Consider the following 20,981-nt stretch of genomic DNA (forward strand, 5'->3'; position numbering starts at 1 on the left):
ATGGAAAGGATGTTAATCTGTCTCAGAAGGGTGAAATTACTGGCATGCATCAAAGCAAAGAAAACTACCAAGATTTCTGAAACTACTAAAATCAGGTTAAGAACCGTCCAATGCATTATTAAAACCTGAAGGATAGTGGAGAACCATCATTTTCCAGGAACATGTGGTCTGATGAGTCCAGATTTACTCTGTTCCAGAGGGATGGAGGCATCAGGGTAAGAAGAGAGGAGGATGAATGATGTACTCATCATGGTTAGTGTCTACAAGCCTGTGGAGGTTTGGGTTATGATCTGGGGTTGGTCAGGTTCATTATGTTCCCAAAGAATGAGGTCAGCTGACTACCTGAATATACTGAATGACCAGGTCTTTCCATCAATGGAATTTTTCTTCCCTGATTTTATGGGCATGTTCTGAGATGACGATGCCAGGATTCATGGGGCTCAAACTGTGAATGAGTGGTTCAGGGAGCATGAGACATCATTTTCACACATGGATTGTCCTCCACAGAGTCCAGACCTCAGCCCCATTGAGAATCTTTGGGATGTGCTGGACAAGACTTTGTCCAACTCTCCCATCAATATAAGATCTTGGTAGAAAATGAATGCATCTCTGGACAAATAAATGCTCTGACGTTGCAGAAGCGAAACGAAACGATGCCAGTGAATGAGTGTCATACTCAAAGCTAAAAGAAGTCCAACAAAATATTTGAATGTCACTTTTTTTTGGCTTTTGACTTTTTTTATATGTCCAACGATTCAAGTTGTACTACCTTAACAAAACTCCATCAGTTCTGTGTTGAACAGCAGATGGTTCGACTTGTGTAAAATTAAGAATTAAAAGTTTAGATTAACTAAAAAAAATAAAATTGCAGGCCTTACCATAGGAACTCACTGCTACTCAAGTCAGTACATGTTTCATTCCTAAGATTCAAAGCTTTTGTTATTTTTTCAGTATTTGCAATGATGGCCAGTCTTCTGGAAAGACGTTTCAAAGTTCTTCTGAGACTACTTTTTCAGCTGCTCTTGGCTGAAGGGTGTTGTGTTACTCTGCTTTTCTCTTTAAAATACCTGAGAAGTTTTCTGTTGGATTCAAGTCAGGCGACACATTTGGCCACTGACTTTTCACCTTTTACTTCTTTAGAAGCACTTGTGTGATTTTGGCAGTGTGCTGTGTATCACTGTCAAACTGGAATGTTCTTCTTCTGCCAAGCTTATGTAGACTGGCAGCCTTGTCTGCCTGTAGTTTATAATACTTCCACAGGCATCCATGGCACCATCTAGAAATGTTATCTCCCTGACAACTTTTGCACTCATGCAGTCCCACCATATCATCCCTCTCCCACTTCTGTGCTTCACTGCCAGGACCATGTGTTCACTGTGGTTGTCATGGTGATATTCATGCCAAACTTGCTGGACCCCACCTGAGTAGAACAAATTCACCTTCTGTGCCTCATGAGTAGCGCTACAACTGTGTTTCCACTGATTTTACTCGATCCCAGGTCTTCCTGTGTGCTTTTTCCCTATTTGTATCCCTGTTTGATTTTCCCTCCACGTGGATCCATGATGCAGACAGAATGTTCACAGGTCATTTCATAGCCATGTTCATGTAGTTAGGCCAACATGGAACCACAGGTGTAGTCATGTTTGTTTTTATAGTCACAGGTTTTGTAATTTGTGTTACTGTGATCACTTTTGTTGCACTGAATTTTTACTTTGTGGCCTGTATTTTCAATATCTCTCTGAAGTATTTTTAAAAATGTATCGTTTTTGAGTAGCCGTAAGACTTTACTACTTGTCGACTTAGAAATAATGCAGTTTTTGAGAAGTGATGCAGTATGAAATCATTTGACATTGAAGTGTTGTTGTACAGTGGTGTATTCACTTCTGTTGTATACTAGATTTTCCTTTTATTTCTGAGTAACACCTGTGTTTAGCTCCTATCTCATGTCAAAATGGTGACTGGAAAAGGTCTATTTGTAGTAGCTGTTGAACTTACATAAACTACATACCAGCCTTTGGTATGCATTAGTCATTTAGCTGACTGCATAATGTATAAGTAGACACAGCTAGTACAGTACAGGTATGTGAGAAAGAATATTGCTCTACATTAATGACATTGACAAACGACCTGCTCTTCTTAGAACAGATGTGAGATTATAATCTAGGCCCTCTCTAACTGTAAACCTCCTCCTTCTACAGAAACTGTGTGAGCTGTTCCCACTCGTTATATAACAAGCAGAAGCTACATGACTAATGCAGTTATGTATCAAAGTCGGGTACGTAGCTTTAAGGCTTATGAGAAATAACAGATAGACTTTTTTTCCCCAGAGCTTCCATTCTGATGTGAAATAGCAAACACCGTGTTACTAATCACAGTAATGAAGACTCTGTACCTAAATAGAACAGAACCTTCATTAACGTAAATAAACATAAGACAACATTTTTGTTGGATGCTGTCATCTTGCAGTCTGTAAAGTACAACTCAGCATTGTCTGTCGCCTCACAGCTAGAAGGTCCTGGGTTTGAATCTTGGCCTTTCTGTGAGTCTTTCTGTGTGGAGTTGGCATGTCCCCTGCCTTCACTCTAAGTCAGCTGGGATAGGCTGCAGCCCCCCCGCGACCCTAATGGGGTTTAAGCGGTGTATAGATAATGGATGGAAGATATATCTTTGGCCCCTACCCGTTAGAAGCCCCATTGCAACACCCTTTCCCAGACACTGTATTAGCTGTGTCTGTATTCGATCTTAATCACCAAATTGCTTGCCACAGCTCCTAAAGACTCCACAGAAATTTAGAAGAGAATTTTGTTGTTGTTGTTGTTTATACTGCAAGACATTCATTTGAATTAAATACTATCATCTACTGTGTATTTATTAGTTGGGTCATCGACAATTTGCATACAAATATGTGATTAAACATAGCTCCATCTTGACCAGTTTCAACAGGAGGACAGATACATGTTCATGCCACGGCTGTACTAATCTAATAAAATCACGTTAAACATATTGAGCTGCTTTTGCTTTATAAATCGTTACTGTGCTATATTGTTGCTTTTGCTTGTTTAAGGTGAGGATGTGAACACTTTTAAAATGCTTACTACTAAAATTATGCTTTATTATAGATATGAAATATGATACAGAGTATTAAATAAGTGTTGATCAAGGAGCAGTCTCTTTGAATGACATGAATATACAGGTGCTGACTTGGAAAATGTAGCAGAATGCGGCATATGTGTACACTCCTAAGCTGACTCATGGCATTTGTTTCTCTCCCATTTTCAAAATCTTAAAATTTGTGGCTGAACCTGCCTAAAGATTAGTGTTTTCATTTCCTCAGAAATCTTTTATAAAATACAATCCAAACTTCTTATGAGGCATCCACTTCCACATAATGAGCAATAGCTAAATGACTAATGCAGTTGCACATTAAAGTCTGGTATGTAGCTTTATGGCTCAACACACAGCCATTTTGAGATTAAATAGTAAATGAGCACATGTGGTACTAACGACATTAACTACGGTTCTGGTGCATTTAGGTACAGTTTCAGTTTACTCACTATATTAACTACGGTTCTGGTGCATTTAGATACAGTTTCAGTTTACTCACTATTCAGTGTTAAAATGTGAAAAGGGTGTATTTGTTGTGTCATTCCAGACTTTGATTTGTAACTGTGTTGGTCATTTAGCTACTCGCATGAAAGTGTAATAATGTTTTACAACAGAAACCTCAGGCTTTTGAAAATGGGAAAGAAATAGAGGCCATAATTTCTTGACTTATGCAATCGACTTTGATCTAGAATTTCCAAAATTTACATGTATAATGAGAATCAGAATCAGCTTTAATGGCCGAGTACGTACACAACATACAAGGAATTTGGTTTCGGCTGTTGTCACCCTAGAAATAAGGAAAGAGAGAGGGAAAAAAAAAACTATTGTAAGAAGAAGAGGAAAAAATACTAGTAATAAAAAAATAAACCCAACACAATATATACAGATATTTACAAGCTAGAAAGGAATATATAAACACAGTTGTGCAACATGATGAATGTGATGGTACAGTGCAAAAGCAGAGAATGCTGTACTTAGTGCAAAAAGTAATGTACATATCCCTTGGTATATTGTATATTGTACAGGTGTGGATAATCGACTAATGACTCTAGGCCAAATTATCTATGCTTATCTTTTTTTCCCCTTTTTATTATAAAATTGAATTACTCCAATTTTAAATGACACCAAAGACACCAGAGATGTGCAGGTCGGAACCTTTAATGCAGCGCAGCACCTCGGCGACTTTTCAACGTAGCACACACTCGGTATCTTGTATCCAACATGAATTTGCGTCCCCTCCGTTGCATTGAAAGTCATGGCAGGTCCTGATCTGGTAAAAACTCTCCTGTACACCGTCAATAATCTCCTACAGGAGGAGAAGTACAGAGCTGCATTGGCTGTGCTGAAAGGATTCAGAAACGGCGCTGTGTGAGTGAAAAATTGAACTAAGTAGCCAGTTAGCTTAGCTTACTGAAGCTAACCACTGCTAACGTGGCTAACAGCTCCTCGGCTAATCAGCTGGAGGTTTGCAGCTGTTCTCTGCTTTACCTGTCATTCTCCTCAATTACCCATTACTTGGAGCCACTGTGGGAAGTTGTGCAGCAGTTAGAATTAAAGGGCAACTGTTTGTGTTGACTATAATAAGAAAACTGAGGATGCTTGACCATTTTTATACATTATTGTTAGCCAGCTGTGCCTCCTTTGACATTGTGCTTATTTCTCAGATATGGGGCAAAGATCAGAGCTCCACATGCCCTGGTGATGACATTTCTGTTTAGAAATGGCAGGTGAGACGATGAGTTGTAATTTATTGGTATAAACTGCAGTTCTACTACTCCCCTTGCCTTTAAAGTGCAAACAAGTGTTTTTCTTTCTGTTAGTTTAAAGGACAAGCTCAAAGCCATTTTGAAGGCCACGTACACCCACTCCCGAAACCTGGCGTGCTTTGTGTTCACGTACAAAGGACTACAAGCCTTGCAGCAGAAGATCCAAGGAAAGAGCTTACAGTCTCACTCCTTTCTGGCTGCCTGCGTTGGAGGATGGTTAGTGTTTGGAGACAATAACAACATTAACAGCCAGGTATGATCAGACAAAGGCTTGGTCACTTATCCTGTCTGCAAGCACATTATGGAAAAAGACTTATCACCGAGGTAAAAATTCCATGTTTTTTACTTTAGATCAACATGTATTTGCTGTCCAGGATCCTCTTCGCCCTGTCCCGGCTGGCTGTAGAGAAAGGAATTATCCCTCAGCCCAAGCAAGACCCCTTCCCGCTCTTTGCCACACTGGTTTGGGGCATCGTCTTGTGGCTCTTTGAGTATTACCCCCACACTCTTCAGCCCTCTCTGCAGTCCTCCATGAACTACCTCTACCACGACAGCAATGTGTGGCACGACATCTCAGACTTCCTTGTTTATAATAAACCACGGACTGCTTCTCAGAAATGAAGTTTTAGATTTTCTCTTTATTGAAAGGTTTTCCAGAATTATTATTTTTTTGTAATGATCAAATATTCCAAATCTAGCTATTGATTGTTACCTTTTAAATTTATTGCAGAATCATAATTTGTGTTGTTGGAGGCCTTATTTTATGTTTTCATTCAATGACATTTTTTTCTGTGCCAACTTGCACCAAATTTCCAACTACAGAGCTAAACCAGTGTTTTTGCTGTTACTTTAAATGGCATTTGCATCTACCTGATTGGATTTTCTCTTGTTTGTATATTGATTAAATGTCTAATTTGTTTGATTGTGTCACAAAAAAACAGACAAATGCTGACCAATGCAGTACAGGCTGAAATGCTGTTATCTACTGTAAACATGTAGCTACAGCGCCAATAAACAAAGCAATATGGGTAATGTTATAATAGACTGATGTACATTAAGAATAAAAGCATTTGTACATTTCCAGTTGGAGATTAAGATCATAGCAACAAATGAAGCCCTACAAAAGACATTTTTTGTGTCTGCAGCACATGCACAAAAAATACTGGATGTGCAAGTCAAAGTTTTTGTTGTTTTATTTGGGTGTGCCGTTGTATAAAATGATGAGGGCTGATTGAAATCCTGTTGCAGTCCAACCCGTTTTCACTTTTCTTTAAATGCTGAATCATCACTTCTGAAGAAAATTACCTTTAGAACTCTGGCAGTGGTCTAACATGTAGCCAATGTTTCTTTCTTTTTTTTCTGGAAAGATCTACTTGACTGCCTAAATAATAGTTTTCATATTTGTTTTTTCATGGGTGATTTTAAAGCTCTCCTTCAGACATGATTGAAAACATACACTGTAAATCTAATCTGCTATGAAAAAAAAATATATATATATATATATATATATATATGTGTGTGTGTGTGTGTGTGTGTATATACGTGTGTGTGTGTCTGGTATGTTTTTTGTCTTTAAACAAACTGCTGCTTGTTATAAATTTTTTAAATGATATCCGCCCTAATAAAAAAAAAAAATCCAGAATCTCTGAGTGTGTAAGTCTTGGATACAAGATGTCGCAGTCGTGCGTTTGATCACCTTCTAAACTCATTGTGAGGTTGTGCATTTTACATGCAGGCACACATCTTACACTCACATTTTCTAGGAAGCATAGAGGACCTAAACATTCCAGTCGAAGAATTTAGAAACAACCTCCTAGCGTCAAACTTTTTTCCTCCGTCATTTTCATTGCAATGAATTTCAAACATCCGTGAGAAAGTAACACCGACCAAACCGCATTCACAAGTGAAGGCTGGCTTTCGTTTTTTCCTTTAATTGCACCTTCTGCTTCTTTATCACTACTTTGCAGAGCCAAATATATTACATTTAAGTTGACAATAGTTTAAGCATTATTAGTGGTAATCAAACAATAAACAAGGATCTAACACTGACAGACTATTCTAGGCACAGACTAGCAAAAAGACATTTATTTCTGTACTTTTACATTAGGCTTTAACTTTCTGCTACTTTGTGATGCTTTCACTCAAAGTCAAGGCTGGAAGTACTTTTATATGTATCGCTGTCTTATTGCTGAAATAAAGAACACATAGAGTGCTTTAGGGACTTAAAGGAACCTGAGTCACTTTAATGCTAACTGTACTGTAAACATGGAAACATTTTCATAGAGCTTGGAGAGTGTACCAGACTACTGTTCATTCCTAAATTGGCACTTTGCAACAACTGAGAGGAGCTCTAAATCTTCAGTTTAATGAGATCAAGAGTCAAGAGCTATGTGCTGTACTCACGCAATGGTACTCTGAGCTAAAAAAAAAAATAAAAAATACTGTTAGAAGCTAACATGGTCATACTAAAAATGCTAATATGCAGATTCATGTCATTCAGTTCAGTCTTATTGATATAGTGCAGATTCACAACATGTCATCTCACAGTGCTTAGCATAGTAAGGGACAGACCTTGCAAATTATGAACAGAGAACAGAAAACACAAGAATCCAAAGATGCCTTAGATTCCATATGAGTGAGGTGGGAATGAACGAAAAAGCCCCTGGGATAGGGAGGGGGTAAAAACATCTGACAGAACCAGGCTCGGGGAAGGCAGCCATCTACCTCGACCAGTTGAGTGAGAGTGGGGATGAGGGGGATGAGGGGGATGGGGGTGGCAGGATAGCAGGTGGTGAGGCCAGCGGCTGTGGATCACACGTGTAGCTCCAGATCTAGAGACATCCATGGACAGAACAAGCACAGGACACAGGATCTCGAGGGAACACAGAGTTAGTGAATGGAATGGTGATATACACTACCAGTTAAAAGTTTGGACACACCTTCTCATTTGATGGTTTTTCTTTATATTCATGACTATTCACATCATAGATTCTCACTGAAGACATCACAACTATGAATGAACACATATGGAATTATGTAGTAAAAAAAAAAGTGTGAAAGAAGTCAAAACGTTTTATATTTTAGATTCTTCAAAATAGCCGCCCTTTGCTTTGATTACTTCTTTACACGCTAGTGGCATTCTCTCCATGAGCTTCATGAGGTAGTCACCTGAAGGAGTTCCCAGAGATGCTGAGCACTTGTTGGCCCTTTTGCCTTCACTCTGTGGTCCATCTCATCCCAAACCATCTGGATTGGGTTTAGGTCAGGTGACTGTGGAGGCCAGGTCATCTGACGCAGCACTCCATCACTCTCCTTCTTGGTCAAATAGTCCTTACACAGCCTGGAGGTGTGTTTGGGGTCATTGTCCTGTTGAAAATTAAATGATGGTCCAACTAAACGCAAAAAGGATGGGATAGCATGAGGGCTGTCACCTGTGTAACAACCTGACTTCTGCACAACACAACTGGTGGTCCCAACCCCATTAAGAAGGCAAGAAATTCCACAAATGAACCTTGACTAGGCACACCTGTGAAGTGAAAACCATTTCAGGTGACTACCTCATGAACCAAAAATATGCTGAGGTTAACTGGTAATTATGAATTTCCTTTAGGTGTGGCTGTTTGTCTCTATGTGTAGCCCTGTGATAGACTGGCGACCTGTCCAGGGTGTCACCTTCCTTCACTCTAAATCCGCTGGGATAGACTCCAACCCTAGTGAGGACTGAGCGGTGTATAGATAATGGATGGATGTGCCAGCTTACAGAAAACACATGGTGGGTGTAATTGAGGAATGGTCTCATATTTCTCTTAACTGAATCTGTAAAAAGAAAATATTATATTTAACTCATATTGGGGCATATAGAGTAACAGCCCCTGTCGTGACTTCAAGTCAACTTTAATTCTCCAAAAATGCATCCCACCCAATCATACTTGCATACCTGTCATTGTAAACATGTGACTACTGTTACACTGGAAGAAGATTTACGCAGCAAATCCAGTTTCCTCAGATGGCAAGCCTTTTTATCAACGTGATAGTAATCAGTGCCATTTACCTCCCACACTTCTATTCTGGGTAAAATGTTAGAGTCATTCTACCCTTTCTGATGTTTGTTTAGAGACAGAGAGAAAGAAGGGGGGAAAACTGCATGTTTGAAGATCTTCCCAATCAAGTTTTCTAAACAAACAGGAACTGTAACTTTTTGATTTGTATACTAAAGCCTGTTAAATACAGTTTACTTATATTTACAAGCTTTAGACAATATACCTGACCATTTGTTATAACACAGTGAGCAAGAAAGAGGCTTTAATTATACTAGAAGCACTTATGACAGAAATGTCAGTAATTAAGGCACACACATTACTATTACAAACCTTTTTACCTGCTGAGGTGTGCAGTACAATGTGTGCTACTACTGCTGTATTCAATAGTAAAAAACATAGTTTACTTTATAGTATTGTATGTACCATGGCAAAATGAGTTATGGTTTATATATAAAGAACTGCAAAGAATCTTGTTCATACTAAGTGTTACATTATTGTTCAGTTTATAAAAGGACAAATGAATTATATATACAGTATATTTGTGCCATTTGCCAAATCACTAAATTCTTGGAGAATTAATACAAGCAGGTTGTATAGACAGTATACAGTCAAATGGCAATTATTGGTACAGTATTAGGTTGTACACAAATACTCCAAGAAACTATCATGGGAAATATCCAATCAATATTTTTTTTTTTAACTGAGTTTATGAGCGTCATTCACTCAAGATAATCAGTAACAAACATTAATATATACAATGCACAATTGCCCCAGGGTATCTGAGCTGCAAACCTACTGTACTGCAGGCACACACACACCCAACACACTGACGCAGTCACCTCCAGCGCTGTTCTTTGGTGGAATGGGTGAGTCCGATTGCTCACCGAAGGCCTGCTGTGCAAATGAAACTGTACAAATGCAACAGAGCCAAGAAGGAGGGGTGTGCCTTTTGGTAGCTCATGTTTTGTTACACATGACTTCGAAGGCCTTGGTTACCGCTGAAGAAAACCAGTTCACTTTCTCACCACCCCCATGAGAAATGCTTTCAGAGGGTGGGGCAAAGGTTTATATACCTGCACATGGCCAAAGTAGGGGCATAAGAAGAAAGACAGAAACAAAAAGACACTAACAAATGGAAGGTGAGATTTGTCTTCAAAAACGTGTGAAATTCACTTTAAGTTTGTATGATTTGACTACTGAATGCATTTTACTCTTGCAATGTCTGTAATTTTCCTCTCTATTTGCAGATTTGAGTATACAAAATGTCAGTCTGGAGGTACTTGAAAACATGGAGCGCCACCAGACCAAGGGCTTCATCAGCTCCAAAGCTCTGGTGGTGCGGAGAGGGGCCCCGTTCGCAGTCAGTATGCAGCTGGGGGGCCAACTCTTCAACCCCAAGGCTGACTCTCTGAGGATCAAAATCATGTTAGGTAGTCTGGATAAAGACTTATTCAGTATCCCTGTGGATGAATTCCTGTGTTGGAGAATGCTCAGACAACAATCTAAACTAAAACGTACCTTTCCCTCTCTTCTATCCAGGTCGATTGTATGCGATCGTGCCCGTCACCTTCTCCAAGAAGATTTCTTCCTCCCGTTGGAAAGCCTTTATGGACCCCAAGGACTTGAACCTCCAGAACCCCACCATCTACATCTCCTCTCCTGCCACTGCCTCAGTGGGACGCTACAGGTTTCAGCTGTGTATCTTCAGTCAGGGTGGGAAGAGGTGCTGTGGATTCGGCAAGTTCACCCTGCTCTGCAACCCCTGGTGTTCTGGTGAGTGCAAGTCAAACCAGTGAAGTAGTAAAAATGGCAATATTGTTAATCAGAATAGCTCACTGTGGTTTTTAGTTGCTAATGTTGCACCAACAGGGACTTTCTCAAACCAGAAATGTACATATAGATCTGGTTTGTGTGGCGGGATGAGCTCCTGATGATGGCATGCGTTCACTTATTACCTTTACAATCACTTTTTTTGTGTGAATCATGCCTGAGACAGACGGATACATTGAGGAAAATGCCTGACACCAACTTAATATAATAGACAGATTAAAGATAGGAAAGGCAACAAAGTCTAACACTATTTACACTACCGTTCAAAAGTTTGGGGTCATTTAGAAATGTCCTTATTTTTGAAAGAAATGCGTTTTTTTTTTCAATTAAGATAACATTAAATGAATCACAAATACAGTCTAGACATTGTTAATGTGGTAAATGAATATTCTAGCTGGAAACGGCTGATTTCTAATGGAATATCTCCATAGGGTTACAGAGGAACATTTCCAGCAACCATCACTCCTGTGTTCTAATGCTACATTGTGTTAGCTAATGGTGTTGAAAGGCTAATTGACGATTAGAAAACCCTTGTGCAGTTATGTTAGCACATGAATAAAAGTGTGAGCTTTCATGGAAAACATGAAATTGTCTGGTTGGCCCCAAACTTTTGAACGGTAGTGAATAAAATTGTGTGCTGCATACCAATTTGCAGTGTAGCATTAAAACACACTGGGCTGTACTAAAATGTGTTTTATTTCTTGCAGAGGATGCAGTATATATTCCATTTGAGGACCAGAGAGAAGAATACGTCCAGAGCGACTCTGGGTTGCTGTTTATGGGGACGGCAAAGAACGTTGTGTCAAGACCGTGGTCCTTTGATCAGGTATGAAAGTGATATCTGTTGGCTGAAATTTCTTTAGAAAAGCATGATCAGGTTATTTATAGAACATATGCTGACTTAACTTTTTCTTTATAATATGTCAGGGTGCATAATATAGCATTTATTGTACTTTTGCTTTTATTGTACAAGTGTTACTTATGTCCACTCACTGTATGTATTTTCAGTGCTTGAGTTAAACTCAACTTTTCTATAAAATAACAGTTGCAACAAACTCATTGTTTTTGATAATACATGTTTAAGTGGAGGTAAAACTTCTAACTGTGCAGCTGAACATTCACAGATGAAATACCTTTCATGTGTGAATTCCCAACTCTGCTCTCAAACAGCACATGTTGGTCACTAGACAGTAAGTAAAGCATGAATTTATGAGCGCGCTCTTCATACATCATAAAACCAATCATTTTCTTCTTCTTCCTCTTTGCCTGTGAAGTATGAGCATGGTGTTCTGGAAGCGTGTCTGAATCTGCTCCAAGTCAGCCCTCAGCACCAAAAGAACAGAAGAAGGGACTACCTGAACCGAAGCAACCCTGTCTACATCAGCCGTGTTGTCTCTGCCATGGTGAGATTTACCAACACACCTGAACATAACTATCAAGATGGGAAGGAATCCCTTAATCGTGTTCTTTCTTACTGTTTACTTTCTATGGCGTGATAATGTGAGCATCATTGCTGCTTATTAAAACAAGTTCTGACCTGAGCTGGAAACACTGCATTCTGCAGATTGTAAGAGACACTATAATTAAATCTGTAAAACAGTCAGTCAGAGTAGTTATTAATCTGTCTACGTGAAGCTGTGAAATTCCATGTTTTAAACTACTTGTCTGTGTGTTTAGATCAACAGCGAGGATGACCATGGAGTGCTGAAGGGGAACTGGTCAAATAACTACAAACAGGGTGTCCATCCCTCTGCATGGACTGGGAGTGGGGACATCCTGAAGCAGTGGGCCCAGTCTGGTTACAGCCCAGTCAAGTATGGACAGTGCTGGGTGTTTGCAGCTGTCATGTGCACAGGTAAACACCATCTTTTTACAAAAACGTCCACCATGTACTCTTTTCTTACTACGCTTCTGGCATTGTCGTCAATATAACATATCGTCTCATCAGTCAGGTCGTTTTTTTCCATGAAACAATGTTCAAATATTTTCACATCTGCGTCTTGATTACGTCTTTCAGTGATGAGAGTTCTTGGCATTCCTTGTCGTGTCATCACCAACTTCAACTCCGCTCACGACACCAATGACAACCTGGTGATTGAGGAGTACTACAGTGAAACAGGGCAGAAGCTGAAGCACAGCAACGACAGCATCTGGTGAGTGGTGAGAGTAGTCTGAGCCTGTTTTGGAGTCTTTTCAGAACATGTATTCCTCATAAAAAGCACTATCTAAACTACTTTAAAGACACTGATGCTGTTGATTAATAATTATGATTGGTGATATTTTGTTCTGGATCTTCTTAACAGGAACTTCCATGTCTGGGTGGAGGGCTGGATGACTCGCCAGGATCTGGGAGCCGGAATGAATGGCTGGCAGGTTCTTGACCCGACTCCCCAGGAGAGGAGTGGAGGTGTGTAAGAAGCATTTATCAAATTAGCTGTGTTACTTTTTAAGCCATCTGTGAACTTTTTCCTAATCTTCTTGTCTTCATTTATTGCAGGAGTGTTCTGCTGTGGCCCAGCACCGGTCAAAGCAATCAAGAACCGGCTCATCGAAGCGCGTTATGACGTCCCGTTTGTCTACGCTGAGGTGAACGCAGACGTCCACACCATCATCCTGAGCCAGGGGAGGGTCCTCAGCATGAGCAAAGACACAGAGAGAGTTGGATCCCTCATCTGCACCAAAGCTGTCGGCTTCCCCAGAATGCAGAACGTCACATCAGACTACAAGTTCATCAAAAGTATGACCTTAAAACAGAAAATGTTTACATTCGAAAGCTCACTAGTGAAATAATGTTCAAAGAAAGAGACAATAGTTAATGTGCTTTCTTTCTTTTCTTTTTTTTAACAAAACAGGTCCAACTTCAACACTTTCATCAAGAAGTTCATCAACGATTTCAGAGGAGTCAACATTAAGAAGAGGTAATTTGTCATTTTGAAAAAAAAAACAACAAAGATGAGACTTTAGACTTTAAATCCGTGTTTTCTCATGGACTGGTTTTCTTCATGTGTATTCAGAAAGTTCATCCAAGGGAGTACTTGTCTTCCTGAACCTGGATAAAACTCCGATTGCCGGGGAGCCTGTCCGCTTGACAGTGCAGGTTGTGAACAAGGACAGCGTTGCCAAGACGATCAAGGTGCATCTGAACGCCCAGGCTAAAGAATACAACAACAGCCCATCAGACACCTTCTGGGAGAACCACGGTGTCGTACAATTGGCACCCATGGAAGGTACATTCACTTTACACTATCTACAAACTACAATCTTTAACTTCTGATGGATTGTTCTGATTTCATAATTCATTCTAATGTGACCTGATGATGAATTTCACACACCGTCCTCTCCCTGCTTCCTTCCAGTCAAGGCGCTGCAGCAGGAGATCTCTCCTGCCCAGTACGAGGACGTGGTGGGAGACGACATGATCAACCTTGCAGTGGTCGTGGAGGACATGAACAGTGAGGAGAGGGTCCTGGCCTCAGAGGAGTTCAACATTGCCAGCCCTGAGCTCATCATAGAGGTACTATATGAACTTAACTGTTAGCTTTAATGGGGGAGTTAGCCAGGAATAAATAGTAGAGTCTATCTTTTCCATTCAGCTGGACAATTCACAGAAAATAATTGTTCCAAGATGCCCAACTTTACTTTGAAATTTAGCAACAACAAATACAGATACACAATATATAATGCTAAACAATAATGTTGAGAAAAACTTACAAGTCATCCATAAATCTGACTTATTTGATACAACGGTGCAGCAGCTGCAAGAGATTTAAATCAATGAAAGTAAAAATCATGTAGCTACAGTCAGGAGCTGTAGTGAATAAAGGCAACATTTCTTTTATTTATTCACCTTAACATGTAAATGTTAATATAAGGGAGTATTCTGGTTTGACTGACATGTTTCTCCTTCAGGTTGCAGATGAACACTCCATCGTGCTCAACCAAGAGCATGCAGCCACAGTGACCTTCACCAACCCGTTCTCTCACCCGGTGACCGGAGTACTGACTGTAGCTGGGGCCGGACTGATCCAGGGCAAGCTTCAGTTCAGGTAAGAACCCGGATCTTTATTTTTATAATATGTACTGTATGTTTAATATCATTAACTTATGAACACCTTGAATGGCTGCAAATGAAAAGGTGAAGGAATGCTCAAACAGAGGAGTGTCAATGAGCAGTACATTACAGAACAGTCCGTCTTTGTGGAAGGAATGTAGGTTTGTTCCTGTTGCATGTTTGGATTGCTCTGGCAGGACTACATGACTAGGTGATAAAAGAAATGCTTTGCTGCTGCATGCAGATCTGGTTCATGATTACACTACTGTTCAAAAGTTTGGGGTCACCCAGGCAATTTCATGTCTTCCATAAAAAATCACACTTTTATTCATGTGCTAACATAACTGCACAAGGGTTTTCTAATCATTAGCCTTTCAACACCATTAGCTAACACAATGTAGCATTAGAACACAGGAGTGATGGTTGCTGGAAATGTTCCTCTGTACCCCTATGGAGATATTCCATTAAAAATCAGCCGTTTCCAGCTAGAATAGTCATTTACCACATTAACAATGTCTAGACTGGATTTCTGATTCATTTAATGTTATCTTCATGGGAAGAAAATATTTTCTTTCAAAAAGAAGGCTGTCTTGAGCACCTGGATAGCTCAGCTGGCTGGATGGGTGACCCATGAACAGGGGCTACAGTCTCTGACGCAGCGGTCATGGGTTCAAATCCAGTTCATGGAAATTTCCTGCATGTCATTCCCCCACTCTTCTACCCATTTTTCCTGCCTCTCTCTCACTGTGCTATACAATAAAAGGCAAAGATGCCCAAAAAATAATACTTTAAAAAAAAAAAGGACATTTTTAAGTGACCCTAAACTTTTGAACGCTAGCATACCTCTGAAGTGAATTCATTTAATATACTTGCTTTACATAATATTTTATTGCAGAGTGATCCATCTCTTTAAATTATTAGATCACTGTCTTGTACTGTGTTTCATTTAGCTCTTGTGTTAACTACATATTTTCCCTGACATTTCATTAACACATTAACAATGTCTAGATTGTATTTCTGATTAATTTAATGTCATGGTCATTGAAAAAAAAATGCTTTTCTTTAAAAAAAGGACATTTCTAAGTGACCCCAAACTTTTGAACGATAGTGTATGTGTGAGCACTGAACAGGTATTTAAGGATGTTACCTAAGGTGTGCAAAGTTTCAGCATCACCATGGCAGTTATTTTAGCTTAGCTTTATCAAAAACTGATCTGACTCATTCAGCTCCATCCAGGAAAAAAAGTTACACAGCACATCTTTGACCAGAGAGACGCTGCCAGTCATTCAAAACTACTATGGTAAAACTTCCACATTTTGCAAACATTTGTGTCATATCTTCTCTGTCTCCCTGCAGGATGAGTCCACTGCCTCCAGGAGGAAGAGTCCAGCAGCGCATCCCCTTCATTCCCGGCATGGTGGGAATAAAGATGCTGCAGGCCAGCCTGTCATTCACAAATATCAGAACCACCATCAGAGGCTTCAAGATGCTCTCTGTCCACAGTGTTTAGCTTCTACAGCTATTCCTTATCTAGTTTCATTTATGATGTATATGTAAATGTACATTCTATTTATTTATTTTGCTATTTATTTATGAGTTTAATCCATGAAATTTAACATTGTTACCTCCACTGATACATGAATTTGTAAAGCTTTTTTTAATGAATGAATTGTTGTGCTGTTAGGGTGACTTGAAAAATTAAACACAAAAAATGTGTCATCTGTTTATTTCTTTTCATAGCTAGTTTGTATGAATGTGGATTTATGTTGTTGCAGTTCTTTTTCTGCCCTGAAGAGGGAGACCTTTCCTTAAACAGAAAATGGTTATTGAGGATTAATCTGCATGAAATCTGCTTTTCAAGCATCTTGATATTAAAATGAAATGAGCATCTGCATCAATAACAACTCATTTATTTACTTATTGTTTAGCTAATTTTTTGAGAATTCCTCCAGGTTCAGTGACTGTGTGAAGAGAAATGAAACTCTACTCCCCTTTCCCCACAATGCAATTAATTTATCTTTATTAATCTACCTTAACTGTCTGTCAAAACAAATTGACAATAAAGCATTATATACAAATCATAGCTAAGCTGACAGGCAGTGTAATCGGCACATGCACAACCACAACAGTTCATCTATATTACAAACAGGTAATTAGGAAATTTCACAATGACGGAAAAGACAATATACAACCCAGAATCAAAAGTCAGGATTCCAGCACCAGCCTATAATACAGCATCTCCGAGGCAACGTCTTATCAAAACATTTTTACAAGAGCCTGTTTTTGGTATCTAAAAATGATTTTTTTTAATATGTAGAGCTTCCAAACTATATATACCTCATTGTGTTGCAGACTTAAACCAAACAATAAATAGCTCTAATTTTAATGGCAGTATACAGACTGTTTTAATAGCCTCTAACTATGGGGGGGATGTTTATCTAGCTGACATATTAATTAAAAAAAACTAAATCAATAGTGGAGGCAAAATCTACTGCACGTAATATCATGTTTCTATTCCATCTTTAAAATAGTGTTAACCAGAAAAATGATTGAAGTCTCACAACGAATACAAAGACACAGCAGAACAAATAATTTGAACGTTTCATCCATGCAGACATACTCACTGTGGTCATTAAACAGGATGGAAGAGCTTGCATTCAGTGCAACACTTTTTTGTTGTGTATAAAAGTGGGACACCATTCATAAAACTGAGATGAACTCAATTCTAACAAAAGGACAGGTTGTTTTAATATATAATATATATTTAATATTCAAAGTATTAGCCACAGCTCTCTGGGGTTAGTTATGAAGCTTTGGTCCCTTTTTGACTTTGGTCTTTTACTTTGGTCCAGCACTTTTGGCTTCGTGTTCATAAGTGTACTGCTGCCTCGCTTCAAAATCCCCACAGCTCCTCTGGCTTTGGTGTAAAGTTGTCCACCCGTGGGCGCGCTCACAATAGCAATACTGACTCTGAATCAGTCTCCGGGGGGCACCTTCCCCCTCCAGCTGCACTCAGGAGTTCAGGAGCTTCTCACAACTTGAGTGGAATAGCAGAACGTAGCAGATGGCGCCCTCTAGAGGTAGTCCAGCTCCAGTGCATGGCTCAGAGCCTCGAGGTCGGCCCGACAGGACACCCTCCAGAATGGCATGTTCTTCTACAAAGACAGGAATAAAATAATATTTGATGCAGCTTTAGTGCGTGGCATGAAAATGAATTCGAGTGAGAGAATAGTGCTTCTGCAGATGTAGTACATATGAGAAATATATACTGTGGTTCTGAGGGGGACCGTAGGATGTGACAAATGACATCTGGATAAGATGTTGGCTTATGCTGTAGAAAACCGTAGCGCAGAAAGAAAAATCTGTCAAATTTCCAAATCAAGGAAAAAAATATCGGCTTTGTCAATGCAAAGATTTAAAGATTAAAAAAGAGACTCAGATACAGATGCGGCTGAAATTGAGTGTGTCGTGAGGTTAACTGATTAGTTGTGGCCCATTTTTCAGCAGTCAAAGACATAAAACACAGATTGAGTTATACCTTCTTGGCTACGGACTCCTCCTCAGCGCCGTCTCCTATCACCACATACACTGCTCGCCGACCGAACCTCTGAGAGACACGCTCAAAACAGCTCTCTTTGCCTTTGAAAAGAGGGAAAGTCTGACATTAACATAACAATACAAGACCTTGGGTCAAATATTTCAGAATGGGAAATAAATTCACTGGAGTAAGAAAATACAAAGGAAAAAAGGAGGCTAAGATTAATACGTATCAATTCAATTCAATTCAATTCAAAGAACTTTATTTTTCCGTTAGGAACTTCATGTGTGCCAGAGCATCTGTGTGTATACTGTACATACAATTCATGTACCCAACAACAGACAAATAAACACAAGGAATATACCATACACACAACACAACCAACATATCAGAGATAGCAGATAAAAGACTGGTAAAATTTAAGATTAAAAGAATATGTCATCCTTACAAAGTGCAAAGTGACAAATATAGAAATAATTAAAAGGTCCTGAAGGGGTAGTAGCTAAATATAATGGCTCAGCCTTTCATAAGTCTGATGGATGAGGGCACGAAACTTGACATGGCTCTCTTGGTCCTACAACTGAGTGACCTATGTCTGTGACCTGAGGGGAGCAGACTGTATCAGCTGTGCAGTGTGTGAGTGGTGTCTGAGGCTATCTGTGTTCCTTTAACCCCTTGACGCCCATTGTTGCAAATTTCCAACATACTACTTTCATTCAGACTGCAGCTGAGATAGCGTATCCATTCCCCCAATGCCGATTTGTGCATATTCAATACGTACCTCGGAACCTTTTGCAAGCACTGGTTTCTGGTAGGACTGGTCGGAGCGGGACCTATATTATTATATATCTGTTATTATTATTATTATTATTATTATTATTATTATTATTATTATTATTATTATTATTATTATCATTGTTATTATTATTATTATATATCTATGTACAGCCGGCTGGTAATTGGGAAATTACAGTAGGTTATCTTGCCTAATCTTGCCTTGTTTTACTCTGGCTGTATGCCGTTGTGTGATTGGTTGTGAGTGTGTCTGGGCGGGTACTTTTGACCCGACGAAGTGACACTGAGGAGGTGCAGGTGTGCAGGAACGCTCTTCCTCGGTGGTCTCTTCAGAGCGTGGACAGCGTGGATTCTTTTTGGCTTGAGAAAAACCCAAGCACAGACTCAGCAGCCCCAAGCAGGAGGCTTGGAGAACGGGGCTGAGGACACATAAGCCCAGCTGCCAGGTGGTGAGCGGGAGGACGGAGGACCGACTGCGGGAGCAGTTTATGAGGAGTTCGATAGGAGGCTAGCGTGGCTAACGCTAGCCCGGTGGCTAGCGTCCTTTGGATTGGAATGTTTCACCGCACTCAATGTTTTTCATGAGCGCTGTTTCACCGCACTCAATGTTTTGTGGACCAAACAGCAACACGTTATTGCTTCAGACTGAACACGGACAGTGAGTAGACTTGACCAATTGGCCGTGTGTATGTGGGTGTATGTGTGTGTATGTGGGTGTGTGTGTGTGCGATCATGGAGCATAGATAGAGTTCTATTGTTTGGTGATGTTGTGGGTTTTGGGTGGCAAACATTGAGACTGTGGGGTAAACTTAGGGGGAAATATTACCATTCATTGTTTGAGAGAGGGATTTAGATTTAAAAGTAACAGCGGGACTGGTCATCAGGACCATCCGGGGACATATATCGGACCAGACAATAATTGTTTTTTGGGGGGGGGGAAGTCTATGTTACTACTTTTATGTTTTCTTGACTTATTGGTTGTATATATTTTGTGTTGTATTACACAGCCTCTCCTCAGCTAATTTGGCCAAAAGGAAAAAACTTCTCTGGGTCTCATTTTATTTTTATATCTATTATTTTTTCATTTAGCTTTAGGAGCCCGAGCACCCAGCATTCTCGGGGTAATTACCTCAACAGAGTGGCTGCATACGGAGGCTACATATGTATCTATGTTTTATGTGTAATAGATAAATTAACAATCTCCACTTATTTTAGCATCAGCTGGAAAGCAAAACACACAAAAAGGTGTTTTATTTAATTGTAAATAAATTCAGGCATCAAGGGGTTAAGTTTTGTCCTTCTGTTGTAGATGCCGATGAGTGGTTCTTGCTCCAGTCCAATTTCTTTACTGCTCATTGTTTTGATTTTGTTTAGTGGATTGCGATGGATGGTGGCTAGGGACCCAGACCAGGCTGACATGTTGAAGGTAATGACTGATTCAATGAAACATTTGTAAAAAGCTGTCAGGACTGACTGGTGAACCTGAAGTTTGTGGAGTTTCCTCAGGAAAAAGAGGCACTGTTGACATTTGGTGAAGATGCTTTTACTGTTTTGGCTGGAAGGTGACTTTGGGATCGGTGGGTGTCCCGAGGTACTTGAATGACTCAACTCTCTCTAATACCTGGTGGTTGTTATACTATGTACAAAGGTTGTCCTCACCTGTCTTGGTAGCGCTGTAGATGTTCTCTATGGGGAAGGCTGAGCCCAGACCGTACAGTAACACCTTGGAGAGAGCTGGGATGAGCTGGGTGGTGGTCACCAACACATTCACACAGTTAGGCCTGGAACAGGAGAGAGTAGACATAATGATGCTACAGTTAACTGCTATATCAGGAACTGCAGGAAATGTGCTCAAT

General features: G+C 39.9%; 3 protein-coding genes across 4 annotated transcripts in view; 2 read left to right on the plus strand and 1 right to left on the minus strand.

Annotated features, from left to right (window-relative positions):
• The first annotated feature begins 4,288 nt into the window (after positions 1-4,288).
• On the plus strand, positions 4,289-6,376 carry pxmp4 (peroxisomal membrane protein 4). The gene is made up of 4 exons (XM_023281560.3): positions 4,289-4,473; positions 4,770-4,832; positions 4,926-5,124; positions 5,223-6,376. Exons 1-4 carry the CDS (start codon positions 4,361-4,363, stop codon positions 5,490-5,492), a joined length of 645 nt encoding a protein of 214 aa, XP_023137328.1. The 5' UTR covers positions 4,289-4,360; the 3' UTR covers positions 5,493-6,376.
• Positions 6,377-9,895: 3,519 nt separating this feature from the next.
• On the plus strand, positions 9,896-16,508 carry tgm5l (transglutaminase 5, like). Its single transcript, XM_023281558.3, has 14 exons — positions 9,896-10,050; positions 10,159-10,341; positions 10,451-10,684; positions 11,449-11,567; positions 12,016-12,144; positions 12,419-12,596; positions 12,759-12,894; positions 13,045-13,148; positions 13,239-13,478; positions 13,594-13,659; positions 13,756-13,968; positions 14,098-14,255; positions 14,651-14,787; positions 16,149-16,508. Exons 1-14 carry the CDS (start codon positions 10,044-10,046, stop codon positions 16,300-16,302), a joined length of 2,058 nt encoding a protein of 685 aa, XP_023137326.2. The 5' UTR covers positions 9,896-10,043; the 3' UTR covers positions 16,303-16,508.
• Positions 16,509-16,795: 287 nt separating this feature from the next.
• eya2 (EYA transcriptional coactivator and phosphatase 2) overlaps positions 16,796-20,981 on the minus strand; it is a 32,494-nt gene continuing 28,308 nt past the window's right edge. For both annotated transcript variants that reach the window (XM_023281542.3, XM_023281541.3), the window contains exons 14-16: positions 20,785-20,906; positions 18,331-18,431; positions 16,796-17,947 (exon numbers count right to left, since the gene is read on the minus strand). In XM_023281542.3, the coding sequence (XP_023137310.1) occupies positions 17,867-17,947; positions 18,331-18,431; positions 20,785-20,906 (304 nt within the window). In that variant the 3' untranslated portion in view covers positions 16,796-17,866. The remainder of the gene's footprint in view (positions 17,948-18,330; positions 18,432-20,784; positions 20,907-20,981) is intronic.

This window comes from Amphiprion ocellaris, chromosome 5, assembly GCF_022539595.1.
Source record: "Amphiprion ocellaris isolate individual 3 ecotype Okinawa chromosome 5, ASM2253959v1, whole genome shotgun sequence".
NCBI lineage: Eukaryota > Metazoa > Chordata > Actinopteri > Pomacentridae > Amphiprion > Amphiprion ocellaris.

What these genes read in the sequence shown, in the direction of transcription:
- pxmp4 (XM_023281560.3), top strand. Translation starts at nt 4,361, where the DNA reads ATGGCAGGTCCTGATCTGGTAAAAACTCTCCTGTACACCGTCAATAAT. An exon ending in GGATTCAGAAACGGCGCTGT is followed by an intron (nt 4,474 to 4,769) that starts GTGAGTGAAAAA and finishes CTTATTTCTCAG; the next exon opens with ATATGGGGCAAAGATCAGAG. An exon ending in TTTCTGTTTAGAAATGGCAG is followed by an intron (nt 4,833 to 4,925) that starts GTGAGACGATGA and finishes TCTTTCTGTTAG; the next exon opens with TTTAAAGGACAAGCTCAAAG.
- tgm5l (XM_023281558.3), top strand. An exon ending in GAGGATCAAAATCATGTTAG is followed by an intron (nt 10,342 to 10,450) that starts GTAGTCTGGATA and finishes TCTTCTATCCAG; the next exon opens with GTCGATTGTATGCGATCGTG. An exon ending in GCCCTGAGCTCATCATAGAG is followed by an intron (nt 14,256 to 14,650) that starts GTACTATATGAA and finishes TTTCTCCTTCAG; the next exon opens with GTTGCAGATGAACACTCCAT.